Source organism: Nymphalis io, chromosome 14 (genome assembly GCF_905147045.1).
Source record: "Nymphalis io chromosome 14, ilAglIoxx1.1, whole genome shotgun sequence".
NCBI classification, from domain to species: Eukaryota; Metazoa; Arthropoda; class Insecta; order Lepidoptera; family Nymphalidae; genus Nymphalis; species Nymphalis io.
The window spans coordinates 9623396-9643105 of record NC_065901.1 but is presented as its reverse complement, the minus strand read 5'-3'; the positions used below and the strand labels follow the sequence as shown (position 1 = coordinate 9643105).

At 32.0% G+C, this 19710-nt stretch overlaps 1 protein-coding gene across 34 annotated transcripts in view; it reads right to left on the bottom strand.

The window, feature by feature from the left end:
* LOC126773240 (tropomyosin-2) overlaps positions 1-18870 on the bottom strand; it is a 29608-nt gene extending 10738 nt beyond the window's left edge. For 3 of the 34 annotated variants that reach the window (XM_050494015.1, XM_050494014.1, XM_050494007.1), the window contains exons 1-2: positions 6362-7000; positions 591-724 (exon numbers count right to left, since the gene is read on the bottom strand). In XM_050494015.1, coding sequence (XP_050349972.1) covers positions 591-724; positions 6362-6973 — 746 coding nt within the window. In that variant the 5' untranslated portion in view covers positions 6974-7000. Of the gene's footprint in view, positions 1-590; positions 725-3271; positions 3782-6361; positions 7027-10149; positions 10276-10697; positions 10850-18698 lie in introns of those variants that run through there. The other 31 variants (XM_050494026.1, XM_050494038.1, XM_050494023.1 and 28 more) reach the window with 24 other exon arrangements.
* Between the last annotated feature and the right edge of the window lie 840 nt (positions 18871-19710).

Sequence of the window (19710 nt, the reverse complement as noted above, 5' to 3'; positions counted from 1 at the left end):
TTTATTTTATTTAAACTTCAATTTTCATAAATGTTAATCAATATATTTTATACTGAAAATTGTTTTTTGCGATAGTTCTCGGATACTAAGAAAAATATAATGTAAATAGTCAATTTCTTAAATATTTAGATCAGATATTTCAGAAATAATGAATAGTAAAGAAAAAGGTCTCAAAACACACAAAATTAAGGTAGGACTAGAAAACACTTGGGTTATGAGTTCACTAATAAATAAACACTCATGCACATGATGAAAATAGTTATACATTTGGATTTAAATCTAATAATAAAAAAAAAAACGTTTCGATTATATGAAATCAGTAAATTCAGTATAATTAAAAAAGGTCTAGAATAATCTGAACTAATATCGCAATAATTATTTTAAAAAAACGATCGTAAATAAAATTTGCCATAAAATGTCTCATGTATCTGGTCTTTTTTTCTTACTTATGCTAAAAATATGTAAGCAACGACTCGTAATTTTTAACAATAGTTACAATATTAAATGAGGAATATTTCTCAAGTTCAAATGTGTACACACGTCTCATATAAATTAGCACGAACGACGGTTGTGAAATGGCGCGGACTCACCGTTCCGACTCATCGGCGGCCTGGCTAGCCTCCGCGAGCTTAGCGGTTGCGGTCGCGAGACGTTCCTCTGACCTCTCCAAGTCTTCCTCGAGCAGTTGGATGCGTCGATTGAGCGCAGCAACTTCGGATTCGGCCTGGAAATAACCATCTATTTAAAACAACCCGGACTAAAAAAATAAATCTTATCTTGTATAATCGTTTAAGGTAAATAATAGACTTGTAATTTCCATTGCAATTACTTAAGTACAACAAATACGTATACTGCATTTGTAACGAGTAACTTACGTCTATATATAGTAATGACGAATAAATCATTGATAAGCATCATGGTACCGAATAAGTATTAATAAATGTACATATTAAGTATACTATCAGACGCGACATTTATCAAAAATTAAAATGTTAATTAGTTTTTGTGTTTTCTTTGAGTCGATAGAACGTTAAAACTTTTTGTACCAATTTTTTGTGCACTGTACATTTTTCTTTAACAAATGTGATTATAATTCAGACCGTACAATGACGTGACTGCTGGATATTAGTGATGTACTATATAATTTTACCGTTACTATGCCCGTTTTACCGTAGAAAACTAAAACAGTCACACATTAACGATTAGAGAACTTATAACGTATCTAAATGTTCAGGGTTTACGCATTTGTATCACACAAGTTCGCATTGTTAAAGATCGACACATTATACGTGCTGAGAATAAACCGCAGTTCGGAATATTTCGCTAACAGTTTCATTTACATTCAACGGCTACGCACATGCTAATGATATCACACGTCCTTGTTGCGAGGAAGCTAAAGCGAGTCCCAGTTTCTCATTTTATCCTGTGTCGTCATTAGCGCGTACTCTAATAATAGACACAAGTCGAGATACGCAGTCACATAACATATCGACCATTGCATTATAATTTAATTATCAATACATACGTTTAGTTCTACTAGTCAAGTACACATTTATCAGTTATTGAAAACCTATTCGTTGATTTCCAGAAGCAATGATACTTGAATTGTGAAGTGGTAATCAAATATTCTATTCATAGTAGCTTGTCTATAGTCACCTTGAACTCACGGCGTATTCAATTTGGCGTCTTAAGGATATTTTCGTATTGACTGATGTCCAGTTAATCATATTAGCGGTCAACAACCCAATGCGTATAAGTAAAAATTCAGAAACAAGCGCGTCACTAATTTTTGTATAGTAACTGATCCACTGCACATTAATAAGGTTTCACGATAAGTTCCACGTCAATACACAAGGTAATGAATCGGCTTTGGGAGGGCAATACATATTGTTTGAAATTTTAACATAGAACAGGACACCAGCGATGTAACAATTGAACGATCGAACAATAGCAGGCCCAATAAATATAACCCAGCCCAAAATGGTCAGGCAAAAGGAAAAGTATTGATTCCATTTTTAGATCTCACAACTATCATTGCTTAATATAATCAACATTAGAAACCAATCATGGCTTTAATATTATCATAAAGAAACTAACAATTTACGTCTGGTTAAATTGTTCTCATTAAAAAACCTTTTACTGCAGTTATCAAAAATTCTTATCGCTTCACCGTGTATGTGCTATAGTATTTACAATTTTAATAAGTGTTTATCCAAATTTTAGGTAAAATAATTATGGATTAGCATTTATTTAATCCTTATGATTCAAATTTATATTATTAAAATCGGTTTCTCCGACCGCCACAAACATATCGGCGTTATGGGTACATTTAATGGAAATTACTTCTAGAAGTTCTTTAAATTATTGACAAATCTAGTCATAGTACATAAGAGTATTTATGTATTAAATACGGAACTAAGTAGCTCAGGTGTAATTTATATCACGATCTTAAGTGAACAATTCCTTATCGGCTCTTGATACACAAATGCTGATAAGCTGTATTATAGGTTAGAGGAAATAAAAACAAGAAATCTTGAACATTCTTTAAAATGACGATTGTTGTATTAGAATAACAAAATTTATATGTTTTTCTATATACGTTTTTGTAAACTATACTAACCAAAAATTTTCATTACTTGATTATATTTGTGCATTGCAACCTTAAAAATTACGTCATACAGCGATAACGGCGAGGAGTCGGACACGCCTTTCTGGCGCCGGCGCGAACCTTCGGGGACGTCCGAACCTCTCCGAATAAGAGGAATGCATTGAAGGGTGCACGGTTCCACGACCCGAACCGGCTCGCTCTACATCATGTGGCACAAGTCTGGTACGCGACCTCCAACGCACAAAACCTGTTACGTATGGCAGAAACGGGTACATGGTGTACCGCTAAATTACGTAAAGAATAGGCCATGAATTCTTTCATCCCGATACTAGATTACAAATCAGCAATTCACGTTTTTTTTAAATAACACTTGTTCTTGATGAACAGACCACAGTAGATATGAAAAAAATATGTATTCGCTGTCCCGCTCTATCGACTTGTGTTAAGATGAAATGAAAAGAGAGGTGAATATGCGTACGTCGCCGGCACACCTAACTATGGCCGGACATTACTCACTATAGGTAGATAATAATGTAACTTCTATATGGCTAGTGGAGACTGATAACTCCCGAGACAGGACAACAAAGTTTCTAACACAAATTATAGACAATTTTAAATTAAATCTCACAAACACACAACACATATATAATCCACATTTCTTACTTCTTCTCTCCGCATTATTTCAACTTGTAATCGTTTATGATACTCCTCGCATTCGTCCTTATATTTCTCCATTTCCTCTTTTGTTTGACGCATTTTCTTCTTCAGTACATCCAAAATGGTTCCTTGCTGCATATTTGTCGTCATTTTGTTCACTTTTTGTTAAACCGAACGTCTAAAAGCTAAAAACTAGAGACACCTTCGCCCTACTCGCGAAAATGCCAACTGACTGCCCCGAACGTTGCTGCTCCGTATCGCGTAGATACCTCGGTACGAATGAACACTGCCGGCGAATAAAATGGCCGCCACTAACTTAGACGATGCAACTTTATCGCCACTTTACTAATGATCTGCCTTTCTACGTAACAAATTCTGAATAGTCAATTAATCAGATTGTTCAGAATAATTTCTTTTAAGTATAGTAATTAAATTGCTACACAGTAAAACATTATTTTCCAAACGAATGATTATTTGATACTTTGACAGCAAAGTTAACAAGAATATTAAACGTCACACACGATCGACGGCGCGGCACGCACTAGCTCCACCTGTCAAATGATCGGGGAAACAACATCCTGTAGGGTCATAACCGACCTTATACAAGAAAACCAAAATATGGGATAGGTGAAACGCTTCGGAGACCATATACAATTACAATCACGGAAGTTGGGATAGAGTAAATGTTCAATCATTGAATAGCAATTATTGTAAATAAAATTTGTGACAATAAATTTGAAGTTCCTACTCAACCCAACCATAACGGAAAATATTTATTACATATAGTTATCTTACTCTAGTAGTAATAGCAGGAAAATTTAAAAAGTGTTTTCATCCTTTTTAATGTTTTTTTCTTCGTATCCATCGTTATAACCTAAAAAACTTTTTAAAATTGCCTTCAAGCGCCATCTAGCTGATATTACTTGAACGAAGACATATTGGATAACGTTTAACAAGTTTGTAAATGGACAAGCCACATAATCCTGAGCCGAAATTTGTGTATGACGCAATTTGGAAAGTATGCGTCTGCTTTAAATTCAGTAAATTGTCACACAACATGACTCGTACAAAATGTAGATGGTTAAATGTACTTAACTATATATGTTGATTGTTGAACCGTTATAAGCTTATAAGATATACCTTCATGACTAGTATTCCAATTATATTATGACCTTTATTAAAGTATTATTTACAGATTTTTATTTTGACAATTTAAACAAATAATCCATTTGAGCTTTTCGATAATAACAATAAAGAGTGATCTCATTTAACACTTATAGACATACCTGACCTGATTCAGTCAACGCTATTCTACAAAGGAAACCCCAATTAACCTTGGTTGCATTTCAACTATATACTGACTGTAATTTAAATTGCTACAGTTGTATTATTCTTATTAAAACAATGTACCTACTTATTTATGCATTGAAAATATTTTGCAAAGCATATAATATTGTAATAGCTAATAGTTTTTCGATTTAAATAATTGTTATTATATTATATTAATACAAGCGCTACAAGTCACGGCTTCGCCCTCGAAATGAAATGTTATCTTTGAGCGTTGTCAACGCGACACGCTTAGACTCAAAAACGTATTTGACCAGATTTATTTACTGATCGGTTAAATAGTCAAAATTATTGAAGGACATTACAATCAAATGTCTCGTCCTTTTAAATCTCTGTCTTAGGCTTACTCCACTATTGATAATCCATCAGCCAAGTTGTTCCTTTATACAATACACTGAATACAATAAGTAATTCTGTGCTTGCTGTGGACTTTTATTCATAACATAAAACAAAAAAAGTAAAGAAAAAAACAATTATTAATGGCATATAATATAACTTCCGAAAGTTTAGTTATTTAAAGGATTGAAATAATTACTTATTTATATTTTGTTTTAATTCTTTTGATATGTAAGGAATATTATACTTATACCTGATTTAACATAATTATTAATTCTGTTGTTTCTTGCCTACTATTAAAAAAAATTTTAAAAATTACTAATTAAAAAAAATTCTTGTTTGTAACTTTATATTATTATTTTCATTTCATAATATTATTTTTCGTTTATACAAATTATTTATTTATTTTAACGAAAAATTAAATTAGTTTAGTAGTACTATTAGTTTCCATATTTCATTTGTTAATTTAAATTTGCACAGTAACTACCTATTTAATATAAATTACCCAAGTCTTGTTGATTAATTAATCCTTAACACAAACATGTTACAACCGCGTATTATATATAATTACGAAAGTTTATCAAGTGCGTAACGATTATACAAGTTTATTCGACCTTAATTTTATTACAATATTTTTATTTTCATATTTGATTAAATAACCAGTGCTGTATAGTAGACATTTTGTTAAAATATATATTCATTCTAAAATTATTAACGCGATCATAACCAATATGGCGACCATACCAGATTCATGATTATTTGTTATTTAGATATCTACAAAAATCTATAAAATTATTTCGAATATATATAAATAAAATAAAATTAATGGATGCAGTCTATCGATTCGAAGCCATTCTGCTCACTGCATCACTACAATCAACACGTAATAAAAATTATTTAGAAAGTGGAACTACCACGAAGGCACAAATTCAAATCTATTGAATTTATGTATCCGGGTGACTGATTTACGATCTCGGTTAGATAATTTTCTATTCTTATCAATAGCCCAGTTATTTAGTACACTTAAGATGTTTCTTGATAAGAGAAAACCTGCAGATACATCTACAAGGTCTTTGAAGCTGCTTACCGCTTTTTAAATTTAAATAATTCCGAAAATATTTTTAAATCCTTTTGTAAAATAATGATATTTATAATTAAAAATAGAAAGGATAAAAAGGATTATTATTATTAAGGTGTGGTACGACATCTAGCGGTGGCGATTGCAATCGACAGCGTAAACAAGTCAAACGAAATGTCAATGGCTCAGCTGATCGCCACGCGCGGATTTAGACTCGCTTGGTAGAGCAGCTTCAAGATTTTTCCGATGAAACGCGATTAAAAATAGTTCTATGCGCATTTGGCCCACGCCTACACACACATTCAAATATTAGTTTAGTAAATATAGGACATTACCCTTTTCAATGCAGTATTCTTAATATTCTGCAACTCATTCTTGATGATAGAAAATTTCATCATTGTATCTGAAGAGAATATGGAACTTCCGAACGCGAGTCCCGGATAGTCGGCACATCTTCGCCTTCTCCGATTTTCCCTGGCGGCCAAAACTTCAGTACATTCACTAGGACATCTGAGTTTTGCTAGTTCCGCAGTCTCGGGATCATCATCTGATATATCAGAGGCTAACGCCGTTACCTCTGCACCGTCACCCGCTGATCTCTCCTCTCTAAAGGAAAAGTCGTCATCCGAACTTCCATTCGAGTCTGCACCGGTGATCCTAATATCAAATTCAATTTCATCATCATCGATATTCGAGTCCTCGAGTATGCTTCGATTCGAAAGTGCATCGTCACTATTCGTCCTTGTCAATTCTTGAGATTCACTAACACTATTGACACAAGGCACAACATCGTCTGTTTGAGTGTCTAAGGTCACACGTTTGGACGGAGTAGTGTTTGCGGGCGAGCTGGGGGCGGGTAAACGGTCGCCCCTCAGCCGCGGGTGGTGTTGATGCCCCCTGCGCCGCACGGGGGTGCGCCCGTGGGCGTGGGGCGCGGACGCGGACATCACTGCACTCCGCGCGCTACGACCGGCCGCGCAGCGCCCGCCGCCATATTAACTGGCTGTCACTTTCAATAACAAAAACGTGGCGCTGCCGTCGCATGCCAGACGCCATCTTTTGTTTAACTTAAACAACACTGTTTTACCGACTGACTAAACTGAACTGTTTTACATCGCTATTAATAATTTTATTACCTACGCGCGCGGTATAATTTCAAATAAATTATTTAGCAAATAACAACAATCCGATAGAATTTTAGTACACGTTTAAAAATTAATAATACTACATGTACATTACTAAGAGACAGGGAGTTTTGGCGCACCTTGGGAGAGGCCTATGTTCAGCAGTGGACAATGATTGGCTGTTGATGATTACTAAGAGATTTTTTCTAATCTTTGCAAATTAAATTCAAATTATAAATAAATGTATTGATGGCATGATCGTAAAACTATTAAAGTAACGAGTTTATTATACATAAATGATAGTTAAAGCGAACGATGAACGTTAGTCTAATTTTACCTAAACACCGGGCATCGAGCCCATATTAGGTGTCGGTGGCTAAAAATATCAGAACGAACGGCGAGCGCAAAACGTGGCGTTTAAAACTTCGGGAAAGAATTACGTAGCTGGTTTCCATTGATAATTTATTCGATTAGCTTTCAATAATATTGTATTATACAAATTTTACCTAACAATATTTTATTGCATGTTATAATTTTTATTTTTACAGCTACAACAATTTGGTAGCCATATTGAAAGCAAAATCATGTATTTATTTTTATAATCAGAAAAATAAAGAGATCATGTTTGTAAGATTGCTACAAAAATAAATCATTCATTCACCATTACATTGTCATCAATGAGAATGTTACTAACTATATTTAAATATTTTTATCTTGCAATAATTCACTGTTTAATAATATAATAATAATATCCTTGGACATTTTTCACACACGACCATCTGATCCCAAATTAAGCTTGTACAAAGCTTGTGCTATGGGAACCAGACAACTGATATACTACATATACTACTTTTCTTTTGTAAATACATAATTATATAGAAAATTACACCCAGACTCAGGACAAACAGACATGTTCATGCACACAAATGTCTGTCCTGGGTGGGAATCGAACCCAACCTTCGGCGTGAAAAGGCAAGTATCTACCAACCACGCCAACCGGCCCGTCATAGTAACCGTTTATAGTAAGAATAAGCTATCCTATCATTTATTTACAATTATATCTAAAACAAATGGTATTATTATATTTTTTCTATTAATTAACGATTATTATTATTGAAAACGGACGTTTCACGTATTTCACGTAACTACAGACATAGACTCGATCTTACATACAACATCCGTTACCTATATATAAGAATTTCCATTCCGAATGGAAATCGAAACCAGAACCACCAGCCTTGAAGTGAGGTGTGGTTGCCTTTGCGCCATAGAACATACTTTATATAATTTTACACTGCTAACTACTAACTAGGTTTTATAACAAATTACCGCGTCAACATTCATGTTAACATATCTAGTAGCAACATAACTTTACATTTAGATAATTCTAATTGAGCGAGAAAATATATTTAAGCCGACAAATCCTAATACTGCATGATGTCAAATATTGTATTAATAAATTCAAAAGAAAATCGCTCCTTTTTACGAGAGGAGGCCACTACCCATGAGTGGTAAAGGAGGTTTTATGCACTGTAACTTACCTTTAAAAAAAAACTTTTTTTTTGGAATATTCAAAACATTTACCGATAATTTGAATATTAAAGGTTAGTATATATTTATTATTGATATTTAAAACTGTAGATAACTTAATAATGCAACCGAAGATAACAAAATAATGGACACTTTTCGAACGAATAATTAAATACACATTTAACGTAATTGTTAAATTATTACGTTAATCGTGTTTCATTAATAAATAATTAATAATGTACATTGCATTACAAAACAGACAACATTAAGTACCCACAAACGGTAAGCATGTGCCACTTTAAGCACAAATTTATTCTTTTAAATGACACAATAACTAACATTGCAAAACTGTTTAAGTACTAATAGGGAAATTAAAGCATGAAACTAACGGAGTAGCTTGCCGGTTCGTCTGGGAAGAATGTACCTGTCGAACCCTTTTTTTTAACGTGTACGTAGGGCTCGCCGGTGACCAAGGCGCAGAGTACGCCCCGAACATCAGAACACCCATAAAAAAACCAGCGGTATCCTTACCGCCTTAACGAGGAGCGCCACCGGATCGCTTTCGCATGCTACCGTAAACATTTCGAACCCGTGGTACCTTTAGATTTAACTTTTAAAATGGCGATTTAATAGTGTTAGTAAAAACCTCCTTCAATTGAGGTCTGATATATCTTGATTCTGTTTTTTTTTTTGAGAATAACAAATATTTTTATTATAAGATTATAGTGATGAATTCAATATTAATAAAAATGTATATTATTATTCATGTATCACAATTTAATGTTACACTTTCAAGCGCGCTGCACAAATATTACGAAACGGAAACATAAGAATCACTCTTTGCTGTTTTAGTCTTTCAAGTTATATAGGTATACCTAGTGTTTTTCTAAAACAGCTTGTTTGTTAGCAAGTTGAACTTACCATGAAAACCTCATTGCATTGTCATAAAAACAAGCATTGTATTATATTTTTATCTAAAGTCGTCAAGCACACATTTACTGTTAACTTGAAAAACGTTTCTAAAGGAATTTGTCCAAAAAGGAAAAATCCATAACACGTTCATTGTTTATATATGTGAATGCAATTGTCGTCTCTCTGTCGATACTCGTACGTAACGGTTCGGATATCTCATACCGATAATCTCAATGTGAACGGTTTTTTGCGATGATTCAAATTCATTCGATCCATTTTTCAAATTTGATGAAACGGAATAAATGTACTTTCTAAATTTAATAGAGTATAATGAGTATTGCACTATCTTATTGAAATTGGATATATTTTATTTTCATGAGACAGAACAATATAGACAGATTCTCGAAGATTACACGGATAAAAATGTATATAGACAAATTATATTTACCCCATTTAAAAAAAAAGTCTATACTTTATATTTAATTATTTTAAATTCGCTCGTAGATGGACTATAAGATTATCCTTTTTAGATAAAAATTACTAAAAAAAGTACTTACGTTCTGTAGTGCCTTCTCCTTCTCCTCGAGCTTGGCGTTGACTTGCATGAGGCCTTCTTGTGTCTGGTCAAGATCGTTCTCAATGGTCTGGATCTTCTTCTGCAGCTGTCTGGCCTCTTCCTCTGCCTACAATTCGATTTACTTTTTACGATGTCTACATCGAAGTTGTATATAAGTTATAACACTTAACAGTTAGTAACAATTTATTAACATTTTTGTACGACCATACATGATTTTTTACCTTTAAAAGTTACTAGTTCATATTGTGTCTCTAATATTGATCAATTTATTGCTTAGATAAACATTAAAATTAACATTTTTTAATATTTATTAAGAACGTTGATTTTTATATACAGCAGAGAGAAAGACATGATAAATAAGAACTGAAGGAATAGTGAAGATTGCAGTTAAGGTCACAATTGGTAATAATGTTAAGTTCATCAAAAGGAAACATCCAACTCTATGATTGTTTCTTTTGTAACAATAAAGTTTAAACAAAAATAGTTAAAATAGTACGTCTGAGTACCAGCAAAATATACTCATTGTACCTTCTCAGCTCGAAGGTTGGCGTCCTTGGCCTGCTGTTCGCACATGGCGGCACGGTCAAGTGCGTTGTCCTTCTCCAGCTTCATCGCTTGCATCTTCTTTTTGATCGCGTCCATGGTGGCGGTTTTTTGTTTCTACTCCCCTTGATCAAAATCTATGAGAAACAATATTAAATTAGTATCCCGTTAGTTTTCAATCCACAAACAAGCTGTTTAATTCATACTATTGACGTTTGTTCACAACATATTTAGTATATGTACTACATACTTATATGTACCTATACATAAATCAATAAATATCAAACAATATTTAGAACTTAATCGATTTGTCTATAATTTCTTTTTCTTCTCTAAACAATACTGGAACAGTTGAAATTAAATGTATCCGAAGTCGGTATGTAATCTCAACCGGGTGGCTATTTATGGCGACGAGGGTGCATTGCTCCTACGCTCCAGGGGCTTAATATTACTTAACCTATAAGGTATGTACTTTTTTCGATACGGTAATATTATAATTGAAATATTTATCCTACCTCCGACTTGAAAGTAAGCTTAATGGGTTGTGAAGAATCATTGTTAACAAGAATTTACCCTCAATTTACTTTGATTATGTTTGTTCTGAGGCATATATATATATATATATATATATATATATATATATATATATATATATATATATATATATATATATATATATGTGTGAAATCACTTGTGTGTGAAATCAAATTTGCGAAATCACTCACACTCACTATATAATATATATAGTGAGTGTGAGTGATTTCGCAAAATTTCAGTGAAATTAAACACAGGTTTCCTCAAGATGTTTTCCTTCACCGTAAAGCACGAGATGAATTTAATCACAAATTAAGCACATGAAAATTCAGTGGCTTGAACCCACAATCATCGGTTAAGATTCACGCGTTCTTACCACTGGGCTATCTCGGCTCATAGATATTATAATAGATAATAGATATTATAGTTTAACGTAACTCATTATTAATTCTGTAGACCAAGCCTAGTTTAAATTGGCACAAGAGAACGTTCAATTTTATCGTATAATTGCCGTGAACAATTACCGTATTCTTCTTACGGTTAGAATTACATGAATAACGAGCCAATTTGTTATTCAAGTTTTCTTTTGTTCTTGAGGTTTTTAATTTTTACAATAAATATTATCTTATGTTATTAGATTATACTAACTAACCCCCTCTAAACTACATGTGCGAACTCACTTCCAAATAAGCACTTGTATGTATAAAAATAAAGATAGATCGCACATGTAGTACGCTCCGTGTCTAAACTGCCTTGAAAAGAAATTAGCAGACTTTTACAGCAGGCCGCTTGCCTAACCCTATTTGGAAATGCTTTTGATTTTATCCCATCACCATACGGGTGGTTAATGCGCTTAAAACTGGTGGATTATTAAAAGTGTAAGAAATTGTAATTTTATTATGTAGTGTAGTATAACATTTAGGTTTGCTGTGGTTAACTGAACAATCTCAAACCGGCTGACTTACAAGTGCATGTAACATGTAACCAGTCTATTTCTTATTTGCGAATTCTAGAAAGCCCGTTGTGATGTATTAAAATACCTCACATTACTACAATTCTATTTGTTGCTTTTAATACATTATAATTTTTTAGATAGCATACGTAACTATAGGTAAGTTAAATAATTAGTTTATTTATAATCTAGAACACTAATTCTATTAATTTATAAAAATTATCTCTAAAGCGATCAATGGTTACAAAAAATAATGGAAAACTAATGTAATGGTGACTACCATTTCACTAGGTTTTATTTTGAAATCAAATTCCTGTATTAATACAGAATCGTTTATACTTAACTTATAAATACTCAAATTTGAAAGTACCGCTTCGAAATACACTGACCTGAGAAGGTAAATTTTTTATTTTTTATTTAGGTAATTGTGTACAATTTTCAATGTAATAAAGAAATAGCCAGGAGGCAATCGTTTCATTTCCAATGGTGTAAACCCATCTGTCAGTGAACCTTATTTGATTTGTGTGTACATTAATATTCGATCATATTGTAACACCGTCAAGTCCTTTGTTTCATGTGTCAATGCCCTTTCAAGAATTAAAAAAAAAAACAGATGATTCAATATACTTAAGTACTGCAAACGGTAATCTTATCCAGTGCCTCGTAATTCGAGTTTCGTTTTCATTGGTCTTTGCGTTTCGTTGGAAAGTGAATTAAGAATAAAAATTAAACGTTATGAACACTATGTCTAAGTTAAGAAGATATAAACTTAAAAATAAAACTAATAATATAATTTAACTGATATTGAAAAGGTAGTTTTTTTTGTTACAGTACAGTAACAGTAACATCCTGTTAATGTCCCACTGCTGGGCTAAGGCCTCCTCTCCCTTTTAAGGTTGTGGAGCTTATTCCACCACGCTGCTCCAATGCGGGTTGGTAGAATACACATGTGGCAGAATTTCAATAAAATTAGACACATGCAGGTTTCCTCACGATGTTTTCCTTCACCGTTAAGCACGAGATGAATTATAATCACAAATTAAGCACATGAAAATACAGTGGTGCTTGCCCGGGTTTGAACCCACGATCATCGGATAAGATTCACGCGTTCTGACCACTGGGCCATCTCGGCTTTTTTTTTATTAAACACAAAATAACTTAACATCTGATGCCTAAAATAAAACTTTTTTTAAATCAAAATATTACTTATATATTGTTTAATAAGGACAATAAAGGATTTAAAAAAATAATGTATATCAATAAAAAGAAACAAATTCAAACGACGGCTTTATCCAAGCCGCGTCTCAGATGCAGAGAGTGATTCAATGGAAAAGCATTCCTTTGTGTGAATCATATTTCGCAAAAATGCAGCGTGAACGGTGACCGCCTGACCGGTCCAGACTATAATATAAAAGCCTATACGGGCTATACATTTAATGATATATTTACTACAACTGAACATCGAGAGAAATGCATACATAAGCATGAATATCGAGACTAATATATTTTGTATATTAAATTGCATCATCGTTTAATGTAAAGAGTTTGTACTTTGAAACAATAATTTGCTTCATAGAATTTATATAATGTCTGCTTTAGTATAACACCCGATTTTGTTATAGTTGGAGTTTAGGTCAGTTATGTTATGTCTCATTAATTTCAAATTAATATATAATCAAAATAACGACATGAAATATTTTTACCGAAATGATTAGAAAAAAATAATTATATTTAAATGGTTTTTCATAATGATGTAGTAAATTAATATATTGAATCATTGCCAATACACATAAATTCAATCAATGATCTCTTCAGAAATACATCTCAACAAAAAACAAATGAGTCTAACACGTCCAATATAAAATTGCCATAACATTCATTACTTACAAAATATTTTAGATATTGCAACACTTTCCAAAGCACGTACTGACAATGCTAATGGTAGTAAAATTCTACTACAGGATTGTACTATACCTAAGGAACGTTATTATTTTTACTCCGAAGAATAAATATAGATTATAAAAGAGACATTTTCATTTTATATAATTAATAAGACACGTTATAACACGTGATCAATGATTGAGGGTCGTTTATTTATTTCTGATTAATCTTTTCAAAATACAATTGTGTGTGGGCTTTGTGCCCATGCGGGGACTACGTACTCGCCGATAACCTCACTATAGCTGTGATTTTGACCAATAGACGATTCATAATAATCGATGTAATTATAGGCACAAGGGCATAATACCTTAAATTCCTTGGTTGAAACCTAAACTAAAAAAAAAATAAAAAAGTAATCCCTCACGCAACCTCGCTATATTTTAATTAAATAAGTTTTCATGGTAAAGAATATATACAATTGTTATTACAAATATATGACATCCGTCTAATTATATTGGTAGAGCAATTCATATGGAATTAACTAGAAATACAAATATATGCGTTCCTTGCGTATCGTCTCTGTTTATTGTACTTCCTGATTACAGAGATTGCATATTCAATTATCTACATAATTAAAGTATTTTCATTCTTGTAAGTAATATAAAATGTATACGTTTTAATATATTATGTATCGACTTTAAGTATTAACAAATATTGTTTTTATGTAATGGCTTCTATCAATAATTTAATATGACAATTATATAATTATTCTAACAAGGCCTTTTTCCATATTATGATTTGTTAGACGAATATCCTAGTTAAATTCGAATAAACATATTAAACGGATGTAAGTTATTTTAATTAAAAAAAAAATCTACTTAATTCAACGACATTCCAGAAATACTTTAAAATCGACAGTTGAATGAATAATTTTATGAAAAAACTATTGAATCGGAATGTAGATTGTACCGAGAATAATTGAAAAAAAAAAACTGAATAAGTACTCTTTTGAGGTACTTTAATTGTTAACAATTATATTTATATAACCTGCAAGAAATCAACAAATACCCGTTTTTATGTCTCGTATGCTGAGTTTATCCATCAGTAATTGTTGTATTATAACTATTTTTTTTAATTTATTCATGCTTGTTGTCACTTTATGTTATTTATCCTGTTTATTTAACTATTCACTATTTACGTGTTATTTATGAGTTATTATAGATTGATATTACAGAGGTATCCGTGTCATGTCACGGTGGTATGCGAAAGCGATCCCGTGGCGCTCCTCGCCAAGACGGAAAGGGTACCGTTGGTTTTTTAGTCGGTATTCCGATGTTCGGGGTGCACTCGGCGTCTGGGTCACTAGCGAGCCCCACATACCCCCCCTCCCACTGTTCCCGTGGGGGAAACGGTTAAAACGTTTTTCTAGCGTTAAAAAAAAAGAGGTAACCGGCATAGAACCTACTCAAAAACGTTCTATGAAGTAATCACAAATTTACATGAAATCATACACAATTTTCTTCTTTTTAAATATTTAACATAATCCTAACAGTACAAAAGTCAATTATTTGGTGTAAGCAATGGTTTATAAACCTTAGTAAATAAATAAATAAATAATATGTATCCTAAAACGTTATATACAATAGTAATCTATCTTAAATAAACAATAAAGTAATTTGAAAATACCATTTATACGCATTGAAATTTTAACTTTTCGTATAATAAAATAATCATTGTAATTATGTTTATTCTCCAAGGAAACTACTAGGAAAGTAAATACAGATGCGATGTTGGCACCATTTATGATGATAACCTTAATCGTTTATTGTATGCAAACTACTTACTAACTTATTATCATTTTACCTATTTGTGCATATACAATCATGGTGACTGAAGTGTTTTTTAAAGTGAAACTTCTTTTAACGAAATGAGTAAATTTTGAAGGTCGAATTTTAATACGTATCTATTTGTATAAACCTTTTGTAACTCTATAATCTGTATTTGGTTATACGCTTTTTTTTTAATATCAGAGAGAAATTGATATGACGTATCTATCTTGATATGAATTTTATTGGCATTGTAATTTATATCCTTCGTTAATGATGTAAAATAAGATAACATTTTACAAAATAAAATGGTTAATTGACAAAAATATACAACTATAAGATTATTATTTTTGCTATTAATTATGTTTAATTTAGGGTTCCTAAAATTATCAGTTTAGTTCTAGTGATTTATCATCCAGTTAAAATTTTATCATTTTAAAATAATGTAATATAAAATGTAACGTTAATTATTATTGTCGCAATAATTAATTGTTATACAATTGTTTCGTGGAAACGTATTAAGAAACGAGCGAGTAATTAACATAGCTCAAATTTTCTGTTGTAAATTATCCTATAGAAAATATGTTTGACGTGATTGCTTGTATAAAAAAACTTCTTTTTTCTTTGTCATTCATAATATTATATAAAATAATTCAGATTATTTTAATGTAAGGTATGAAGGAAGTAACTACTGAGTTTCTTGCCGGTTCTTCTCGGAAGAATCTATATTTCGGTGGTGTAGCGCTTGAGTATTCATAAGTATTTGTAAAAGTCTATTTGAATAAAAATATTTAAAAAGACAAAAAAAAAATGTAAATATAAGGCAACAACAAGGGTCCAACTTTTTTTTAAAAGGTAAATGCCTCATGGGATGAAATTAATGACTAGAACGAACCCATAATAAAACACGACAAAATTGGATCAACTAAATACGATACAACTTTTTTGTTTTAACGATTGGAAAGAAGTAAATGAGAATGTCATAAGAAATTGAGATGGATGTAAGATAAAAGCACATTACTTAAAAACCAAATATATAAGGGCTCTGCAGATATTATGCGAATGAAGGTGATGTTTACTGAGCAAACCTAAGAGTATTTTTTTTAAATTAACTATATTAAGATAAGAAAATAAAGTAAGTTTTAAATCCCTTTGAAATTAATATAAGAAGTTATATCACAATCTTTTCTCAGTATTGTACGTGACGGTTTGTTTAAAAAGATAAAATATATTAAGTAATGGAAACGAATCGTGTCTCGACACACACATAATATGGGCACATACATAAGTTTTAAAATTAATTAAATTATTACATAAAATTCAATCTAAATTTTTTGACAGTTCTTTATTCAAAACGTATTAGCGTTGGTCCTATTTATAACAGACTAAAAAGGGGATACAGCAGGAACTACACGACCTATTTTTAAAATTTTTAATGGGCAATTTCTAGTACCTATAAAAACATTAATGAACTATTATAGTAGAATAATACATACATATTAATAATAAAAAATATTACAGAATTATTTACATTAAAGACAAATTTAAATTAAAAAAAATATATATATTTTTAGTAAAATTGCTGCTGTACAAATCATGACCGCGTGGAAGGAATGGTGGCAAGAATGCTAGCAGCATTATCATTTTTAATCGCAATTCAGATTCTTTGGGCGAAAAAGAAACAGCCCTCCTGTCACCAGTAGAAGCAATAAGACGAGGACTAATAATAATTGTGCTCAATATAAATTCGTTTCAAAAATGAAATCTATTTAAAGTTAAGTCTTTAGAATTTGTATGCAATAATTATATTGACCATATGTTTATATCGTGACGTCAAATACTTGGCTCAGATTCATATACTCAACGATATGGTAGACACCTAAAAATTCTAATATGACGGGAGAGACCGTCCCGGATCTTACGAGGTAGTCCTATATTTCGGTTTGCATTCGTCCCGTAAAACTCTAACCTTACCTGATTTTTTTTCAAAATAAAAGTATTTTGTTTATCATTTAAATTATTTTTAGTCAATCGGACCTTTTAATGTTATGGTCAATATATTTAAGCTCTACAGCCAGGACTTGTTATAATTTTTACACTCCTTGATTTAATAAAATAATTAATAAATGAAATCGGTACTCAATAAAAGTTGAATTAGTTAAAACATAAACGTATTTACTCTGCTAACATTTATGTTTTCTTTTATCTTATTATTGATTTCTTGGATCTAAATATTTAATTTACAGATTAAACATTATAATTATAATTAATAATAGTAATAGGAAGCTAGAAATAGAATTCATAAAATGTCTGGCGCAAGCGTACACCGCCTCCGCTTCCCGCGCTCTCTAGCCATTGGTCACGGGATGGCAGATTGCCAAAAACGCGGGAAAACTCGGACAGGAGTTGTTGCTATTGGCCATTAGATATGAAACCGAGCACCGCGATATTTAAAAATAGAAACAGGGCCGCGATTACAAAATAAGTTATTTTTAATGTTATTTCGATAATTAAAATGCGATCAATCGAATATCGTTGTTATATATCCCACTGATAAAAAATCGATTATTATCACAACACACAAATATCTTAAAACATTAAAAATATCGTCACAGTTTATCTCAAAAATTTCACGTGTAACTTGTTACTAACTTTATAGCAGGTGGCTGGACTTACCCCGATAGATCGAAAGCAAGTGCTAGAGCAATGCACCTCGACAAAAAATACACTTATCACTTGTACACTACGGCACTGTTATATGGGGTAGTTGACAGAGTAGAGCTGGGTACTTACATGTCGAGTCGACGCGTGCTGTGGTGCGACTGGCGCGAGACGCGGCGGATCCCTCGGTGTCGCCTTACCGCCGCGTAAGGAGATGAGGCCGCACGCGCACCCCGCTCCGAGAATACAGCGCGCGTCAGGGAGGCTTCGATATTCAAATTTTGACGTGAAATACAATGAAAAAACGATTTTAATTAAGTTGCATTTTTATTGTAAAATGCACGCACAAATCATAATACAAAATAATATTGTAAATATTTATTCATTTTTATAATTTTTGTCTATTTAACAAACAGATACTGTAAAGAAAAAGCTTTGTTAATATATACTCGACAGTAATTGTGCTATATAAAAGACAATGTACATTGTAAACATTTAAAATCCAATACACATACATCGTGATTATACCTAATCTAGTATCTAAATTACAGTAACAGCCTGTGAATGTCCGACTGCTGGACTAAGGCCTCCTCTCCTGTTTTTTTTGAGAAGGTTTGGAATACAGAAATTCTGTGAACTTTGACATGTGCAGGTTTCCTCGCGATTTTTTTGTGATATAAACACATCACAAAAAAATCGAATTTCATTGAAATTATGCCACATGTGTATTCTACCAACCCGCATTGGAGCAGCGTGGTGGAATAAGATCCAAACCTTCTCCTCAAAAAAGAGAGGAGGCCTTAGCCCAGCAGTGGGACATTAACAGGCTGTTACTGTTAATTGTAGTTGAAAATAGTTTATTCATATATATAGCGTAGGATTGAAAAAAATTTAATTAAATCAATTTTGAATTTTATTGATTGCCAATACAACTAATAAAATATTATCAAAAAAATATTCTATATAGGTAACATTAGTATTTTATCGAATTCATCAATAAGTGAAAGTTTGTAGTTTGTATAATAATGTATTTAAATAAAATAAAAAAAAATATGTCACTGACATATGTAATTATGAACCAGAAAAAAACAACATTTTTATAAGCTATACCAGTTGATCATAGTAACAGTAACAGCCTGTTAAT